The 7,640-nt window shown below is 38.5% G+C and overlaps 1 protein-coding gene across 1 annotated transcript in view; it reads right to left on the bottom strand.

Annotated features, from left to right (window-relative positions):
• Positions 1-5,853: 5,853 nt before the first annotated feature.
• Positions 5,854-7,640, bottom strand: part of STAT1 (signal transducer and activator of transcription 1) — a 172,704-nt gene continuing 170,917 nt past the window's right edge. Inside the window, exon 32 of the mRNA XM_019662344.1 lies at positions 5,854-7,330. Within this exon, the coding sequence (XP_019517889.1) occupies positions 7,316-7,330 (15 nt within the window). The 3' untranslated portion in view covers positions 5,854-7,315. The remainder of the gene's footprint in view (positions 7,331-7,640) is intronic.

Here is a 7,640-nt window from a genome sequence, read left to right as displayed (position 1 = left end):
GCTTACTTGTGTGGTCTTCATGATTGATTTTTGTTTTTGTGAATTTTCACTTTATGGTGATGATCTGCTGGTATGCATTTACAAATTACGCTCTGTTATGCAGCCTGTCCACATGGGCCAAGGCAGCCTTTAGAAGCAAACTAGTGTGATTTTCATGACTTCCAATATAGATTTAGTTTGAGTGTTTGAACAACTATATGCACTTACGGTTGTGTGTTTAAAATGTCACCCATCACCCTAGCTTCATGATGTGACTTTAAAAATTACAATAGTTAACAATTGTTAGTAGGATAGACCAATTATGATTAGACTTTATCAGGGAATCTGTTTAAGATGTTTGGTGACCAAAACATATGTGTGAATGTAGTTATAATACTTTTGGAAATTTTTCCTTTTTCTATATCCCTTTGTCCAGCCTCTCTTCCCAGACAGTTAGGTATTTGCCTCTTTCCTCTAGCTGGGAAAATGGGTGCTGGCATACTATGCAGTTTCACGTTTTCCACAATAAGTCAGAAAATGCCTCATGTACGTGGCATCTGAGCTATCACCATGCCATTTGTCTATAGGAAATAAACCAGAGACAAATTATAAAGCTAAGTACAAATTAGTCAAATGTATCAGCCTAATGAAGGGATGTGCTACTGCAGCTCTTTAAAAAGATATTTTTCAGCTTCCAGGATGAAGATAAATCAGAAGTGCTCTAAGCTACCAAAGTTATTATGATGGTATGGGAACCGCTACAAATAACATTCATTTTTAAACCTGACATTAAAAGTCTGCATCAAGATATCTGTTCTATTTGGGGGACCACTAGATCACTCCAGTTTTCTCCTTATTCTCTATTGTACAATTTTGGTGGACCCTGTAGTTTAATAATAAGAGAAGGCCATTTTATTTTAAATTGAGACCCATCATTTGTTTGGGGGAAAAAATGGCATATATACTTTATCCCAGCATACCTCAGAGGTAAAGGGGTATGTTAATGAGGATTTATGATATGAAGCACACATACAGGTATACACACACACACACATGGACTTCTCTGAAGCTGTGTTTAGTGACATGAGCAGAAACCTCAACCACATGAATGCTAGTTGTTATGTTAACACAGCAAATTCCTCTTTTTTTTTTTTTTTTCTTTTCTATGAGCACACACTGCTCCTTCCAGGCTGTATCACGCCTAATGGCCCCTTTCCCCACTCTAGCAGCCTCCAGTGTTTTGATTTTTGCTTCCAGTCTAAGTCAGCAGCCTCGGCCATCACCCTCCTGGTCCCTAGACAGCAGCTCCTTTGTGGAACCATGGCCAGCGTTCCTCAGCTGAGCTGCATCAGACACGAAGCCATTCCCACATGTGGTTCTGTGGGGAATAAGAGGAGGTGGGCACCCAGCCCTGCTGCTGTGTTCCTGCCCCATGAATCCATCAAGCCGTGTAGACAGGTAGCATTTGCAAAATATCCCCAATTATATTATAGATCCTCTTGAACTGCAATACATGGAAATAACTTGGCTCAAACAGCAGCTTGCTTTGTGTGATCAAAATGAAGCATTAAGATGGTTCAATTGTGTGACTTAGAGATCACCTAGTGGTTTTGAGGCTTTTCTTTCATAAAAAGAGGTTCTAACTATTATTTGGGAACAAAGATAGTTTTCATCTTTTCTCAGATCAAAACTATTTTGTAAAATCTTTGTTTAGTTACATGTGCCCTTATTTACCCATGAAGTTATTTATGACTGTATCCTGGTTCCTTCTCTCGCTGTTGACTTTTGGCTGATAATAATGAGTCCATTTGGTTTAAATGCTTTTGACTGCGCTGTTAACTGCTGCCATCCGTATATATACTCCAAAGATCTTTTTGTTTTGGCTTTAGGATCATACATGCTTTGTTTCTGTATCATGGTTATTGAAAGCTTTGTATACATTGTTGTTTCTGCTGGTCTCAGCCCTAACAATCTCATCTTTGGGTGTACTGTGCTGTACCCCCTGCTGCCCTCACTGCCCCTTAACTGCAGAGCCGGATTAGCTAGCGACCATTGATGCTGTTGTCTGTCTGATGGAGACAGAATGGCCTGATGTTGGGTTTAGATTCTTCCTGGGGATTGTACAGCTATGAATGTATTTGCCGCCAGGACCTCCCAAAGTGAATCTAATTTTAAAATTATAAGTTGTAAGTATTCTGAAACTGGGAAATATTTATTTTAAATGAAATCAAGTAGTGTTGCTTTTTACAGCGTAATAAATACATGTATCAAAAAAAACCCTGTGGAAAAATGATTTTTTTTTTTTTAAAAACTAAGGTTTTTCTCACGTCACTGGGTTGGAAACTCCACTGAGCACAGGGATCGTGTAGAGTTGGTTCAAATCCACTTCTAATGCCTGCTGTGAGCCAGGTACCATGCAAGGTGTCAGGCGGGGTTACCACAATGACTAAAGTGAGAATCCCATGTGGAATTCATCCTCGAAGGTGAGAAGATGGGCAGGCACGTTTCTAGCCCCTCAAAGTTAACACTGTCCTTTCACAGTTGCTCAGTAAATATTTGCGGAATGGAATCATTAAACACTCCTTCGCTAGGAGGTATTCTGACCTCCTTTAAAGAGAACAGAGGTCATTCTCACAATGCCTTGACCTGTATTCGGGGAGCTGAACCTACTGCCGCCACACTAGGGTCTGAGGAGGACTAGCTGAGCTGGTCAACTGCAGCTCCAGACTGGTTCATGGGGATGTGGAGTGGCATTTGCTTCCAATGCAGGAAACCCCTGGTCCCCTAATTTAGGGTTAATGTATGGTTTTCTAACCACAGAGAACTTATGTGAACACCATGGCTGTCCAGTTTCAGCTATCAAAGTCATTTGTCACAAAGGAATGTGCTTCATTATAGCAAACAGCCTAATCTGTCTGCACTGCTGACTGCTGACATTTTAGAACTGGAAGAGACACCAGAAATTTCTAATCTAATCCCACTCTTTCACAGATGAAGCTGAGGCCAGAGTGGGCTGTGGTACAGAACCAAGCCCATGTTCTTTGCCTACATCCCACCACAGTGCACACTAGGGATAGGATATTTCCCAGTTTAGCTACTTGCAAATTAGCTCAAGTCTGGGCTCTGCAGAGTTTTGAAGAGAAGCATAAATGTCACAATGTTATGCCTTGCCACATGCGGTCAAGTTGGGCTATGCATATGCACATCTGCAGACAGAACCGTGGCATCAGCACAGGGGAAACACGTGGAGGAATAATCCCATATTGTGAAAAATGAAATTATACTTGTTCTTGATGTCACATGATCATTCTATGTTTGTGGGATTTTGGGGGGGGGGGCTCAGATAATCTTCCTAATTTCACTTTCTAACCCTCATAGTAAATTGAGTACATTTGTAAATCATAGACCAGATGGCCCAAGGCAGTAGCCCATGAATGTGTTAGGTGGCATTTAAAACAAAGGCTTTGGGGGGAAGGAGTATTTTATAGCTATGAATGGAAAGGATGTGATTTACTAGATGACTACGGGAGGTATGTGTGTTTGGGAATGGGAAGGCTTAGAAAAAATGAAGTCAGTTATTAAAAGGGGGCAAATACTGGGCGTCTCATTTCTATTCTGGAGCCTGAACCTGACTGCAGGCCTCCGGGTGCCCCAGGCTTGTCCCTTGCTATCTGTGCAAATAGTGAAGAGTCTACTAGGAAGGGAGTCTGACAAGCAGTCACAACAGCAAAAGAACATCGAGCCTGCTTCGTTTGTGTACAAGAAATGGGGAAAGGCTGCAAACCGACACCGACACTCGGGTATATATGTAAAGTGGTATAACAGCATTAAGAAATATAGAATTTACATAGTTTGATAATAGGTATTTGACTGCTTCCTGTCAAAGGGATCTTTTAGGAACCTTTATGTTCTTTGTATACACAATATAAATTTAATAAATAAGTTTAAAGCTGCTTAAGTATGGTTCTTTTTTTCAGTTGGTTAAACAAGTTGTTTAATTTGTCAGTTTAGCAAACACAAAAGCTGGTTAGCTCACCAAAACTTGGAAGCTGACTATTATTAAGTCAGTATCACTTAAGAGCTATATAAACTCATCTTAGAAGGTTCCAAAACAAGATAACCTTTAAACTTCCTAAAATTGCTCTAAATGCTATTTCTTTGAAATTGTGTATTTATTTGTATAACATTTAAATTTTTGTAGCTTTTGGTTATGTTTGCTTCACAAAATCTTAAGTTTTAATAAGACAATAAGTACGAGAACATATGATCCAGTATCTCACAATACCTGAAGTTCCACAAAAGTAGGTATCTGTGTCTGTTTTTGTTTCCCAATGTTTCCCAAACATCTAGAATAGTGCCTGGCTCATGGCAGGTGCTCACTGTACAATAAGTCTAATGTAATAATAAATGAATGAATGACCAAAAGACGCCATTCAAGCAAATACCCCTGACTTTGTGCACAGCATCCTAGTTTAAAAGGTAAGTCTCAGAATTTTGAAAACAATTTCTAGTTTTGTCCTGTTTTCCCTGGGATAGTTAAATGTAAAAGGAATGCTTTGTTCCTTGAGACTTAATATTCCACTTAGGCATATACTCAGTAAACAGATTTTGCTCTTTTAAAGCTGATAGTGAAATCTACTTAATGCCATCTCAGAAAACTCTCTTTGCTAAGTAAGGAGAAATTGCTCCCAAATATTACATATAAGCTCTATGCTTGTGAAACACCATATAAGAAATACTCCTAAAACATACCAGCATCCCTAAGCCAGGATGTATTTAATGACTTCTTATAATGATCAAGTATATAAGAATACAAACTTCCACTGGCTAGCCAGGCCATTATCTACTTTACTCCCTGGAGAAATGCAGTTGTCCATGCTCATTATGAAGAAACTGTGTTTCCTAGATGTAAATACTGCAGATATGGAGATGAGAATGATCACATTTATAATGATATCAGAATTCAGCCACTATTCCCTGATAACTCTTCAGACAACAGTTAAATCTAACTTGCCAGATTCATGTCTAACTTGGTGATTATGTCTTTTCTCATACTATGTTTTTCTAGCAAATGGTGCCTTTTTCTTTGAGAAGGTAGTGGCTTTCTAGCTTATAACACTTTTGGAGGAAAATGGCACCTTTTTGTGTGGGTGCAATAATTTCTCAGTAACATCTATCTAATCATGGAGGTGGACATTTTAGATGGCCACTTTGGAGACAAGACAGTCCCATTTTACATATATTTTAAAACTAAAAACTTACATTAGCAGTACTGGAATTCATTGTAAAATAAATGCCAAATTATTTGTGAATTTGGAGGCAGCTGCAGTCACCAAGGCCAAAGGACCAAAGTACTTTTTTTTTTTGCTTTTGATGGCACTCATTACAGCTTGTTCCAATAATGTTTCCACTCTGATCTCTTCCACTGACCTATATTAATCTGCAACAGCAATTCTGGTGATAAGCAGGGTAAGAAAGGGCAACACTTAGGGATATGGTGTTATTATTAATCTTATTGTAAAGGAAGGACTGACATGTTTATGTTTAATCATAAATTTAAAAAATGAGAAAAACACCAAACCTATACATAATGCCAGTAACTTTTAACATCTTTATACCAAATGCTATTAAGAAGAGACTAACAGCATTTGAATACTTCTGAAAAGTAAACAAAGTCTCTTGGCTAGTGCAGTAAAATGAAACTGTGCCAAGTCATTCTCAAAGGGCAAAAATATACCAAATAAACACCAGCAATCAGAAACAGTATTTTGTTAATGTTGTCTAATTTGTCCCTTCATCGTTTCAATTTCAAAAGTCAACGCAAACCCAGTAAGGTTCATGCCATCATATGTAAAAACTGAGAGGAGGCCTTAATTTGTGTTCAGCACAAAGTACCATGTGCGTATTATATTTAATGCAATACACATATGTTAGCTTTAATTTTAAAATAGACTTCAAGAAAACTTTATCCCCCACCAGAAAAATATGGCATTTACACAGTAATATCATAGTGGTGGTGACAGTGGGAAAATAAGATGCAGCCACAAAGACAACAGTCTGAAAGTTATGTGGAAGAACCCTGTCGAGGCCATCCCCCTAAACCACTTTTCTGTGTCAGTCCTAATGAAGGAAGGAGGTAAGTAACAACACACTACACAAAACACCATCCAGTCAAAAAGGGGTCTAGAAAAAGCACAGGAGTGATAATGCAACAATTTGTAAGTGTATTTGTCAGAGAAACACATTTATAAGTGAAATAGATGCAATTCCCAATACAGTTACACAGGATGAGCTTTCAAATTATTTGATTCTTGTATTATTTCTGGTTAATGACTTGTCAGTTACTATTTTTTCTTCTCAATTTGAAAATCTTATGACTAGACTAAATACCAGCTAATAACAAGACAAATTAACCCATTTAAGAAATTTTGAGTATATCTACATGTATGATTAATTTCAACTTTTTGAAAAATAGGATTTGCCTTGAGAGAGCTGTCATTAATAGACTGGCTCCCTTTATAGAACTAAGAAGACAATTTCATTTACTAGGGACCATGATGAGGCAAAATATATTCAGCCTTGAATATTAAAGTTTAAACAAAATACTACTCCTAAATTTGGAAAATGTACTTCCTTCTATTGATATTTGCCAGTATCATAAAGCCATAACAAACAGAAAAGCTAATTCTCCTGAGACAGAATTTAGCTTTACATGGCCACGGTAGAAGATATAATAAAATACAGAATACAACTTTTATCCCCTGCCCAAAACAGGATGGCTACCTTTGATAAAGAGTTGGTCTAGTTCTAGAGAAACGCAGCTTTGAACTATTTCACAGGTAAACCAATGGAAAACTTCCAGCCATATTTAAAACAGAGGGAACAAATAAGGATTCTCCAGAACAGAAATTTGCCAATCCTACACCTCAACAAGTTCTCTAAATAACCAAATAATCTATCCACCAGCCTAGGAACAGTTGGGCATTGACTTTATACAGAGCACTTGCTAGATGCTGCTGACCGTCTGACCTTTCCTAAAGCACTCTCATTCTAGCAGTCCTGTGGTTTTGGGTATTGGGTAGATCTGGATGTGTTTCATTTGCAAAACCCACTCTGTGCAGAGAGCCTTTCAATTTTACCTTTAATTAGATGCGTGAAACCCTCCAGAGTAACAGACGTTTCTGAATTAGGGAAAAATCCACTTGCTGTCAACAGGTTGCAGCAAATTTGTTGGCCTTTCATTTCCTAAAAGCATAGGATGTGAAGGAACAGGACAGCAGGAGGGAATCACAGGGAAGGAAAGATGTCGCCAGAGAGGAGTAGAAAAATTCATGCTCTATACTGTGTTCATCTGCAAAAAGATAAAAGGCGGTTAAGTTTATTACACCGGTCTTGTAATATGCAGTACATATATTAAACACTGCTTGTCTGCTCAACAGTGGAGTAGTAAGACGACACTTCCAACAGCAAATAACCATGGAATCAGAGGGCCTCAGCATGGGCCATCATTTTTCCTGGACTAATCGAGACCTTTTATATCCTCTAAGCTGCTGGATTATTACTCTGCAGCCTGCTGGCTTAGTTCTGTCAATTCATCCAGGCTGCAAAAAACTTCGTGCTGTTACGCACGTCTGGGGACAGAGCAACGTGGCAAGTCTGCT

The sequence above is a fragment of the Hipposideros armiger genome, unplaced genomic scaffold (genome assembly GCF_001890085.2).
Source record: "Hipposideros armiger isolate ML-2016 unplaced genomic scaffold, ASM189008v1 scaffold_372, whole genome shotgun sequence".
Lineage (NCBI taxonomy): Eukaryota > Metazoa > Chordata > Mammalia > Chiroptera > Hipposideridae > Hipposideros > Hipposideros armiger.
Note: the sequence above shows the minus strand (reverse complement) of the source record. Positions and strands in the feature narration are given on the sequence as shown.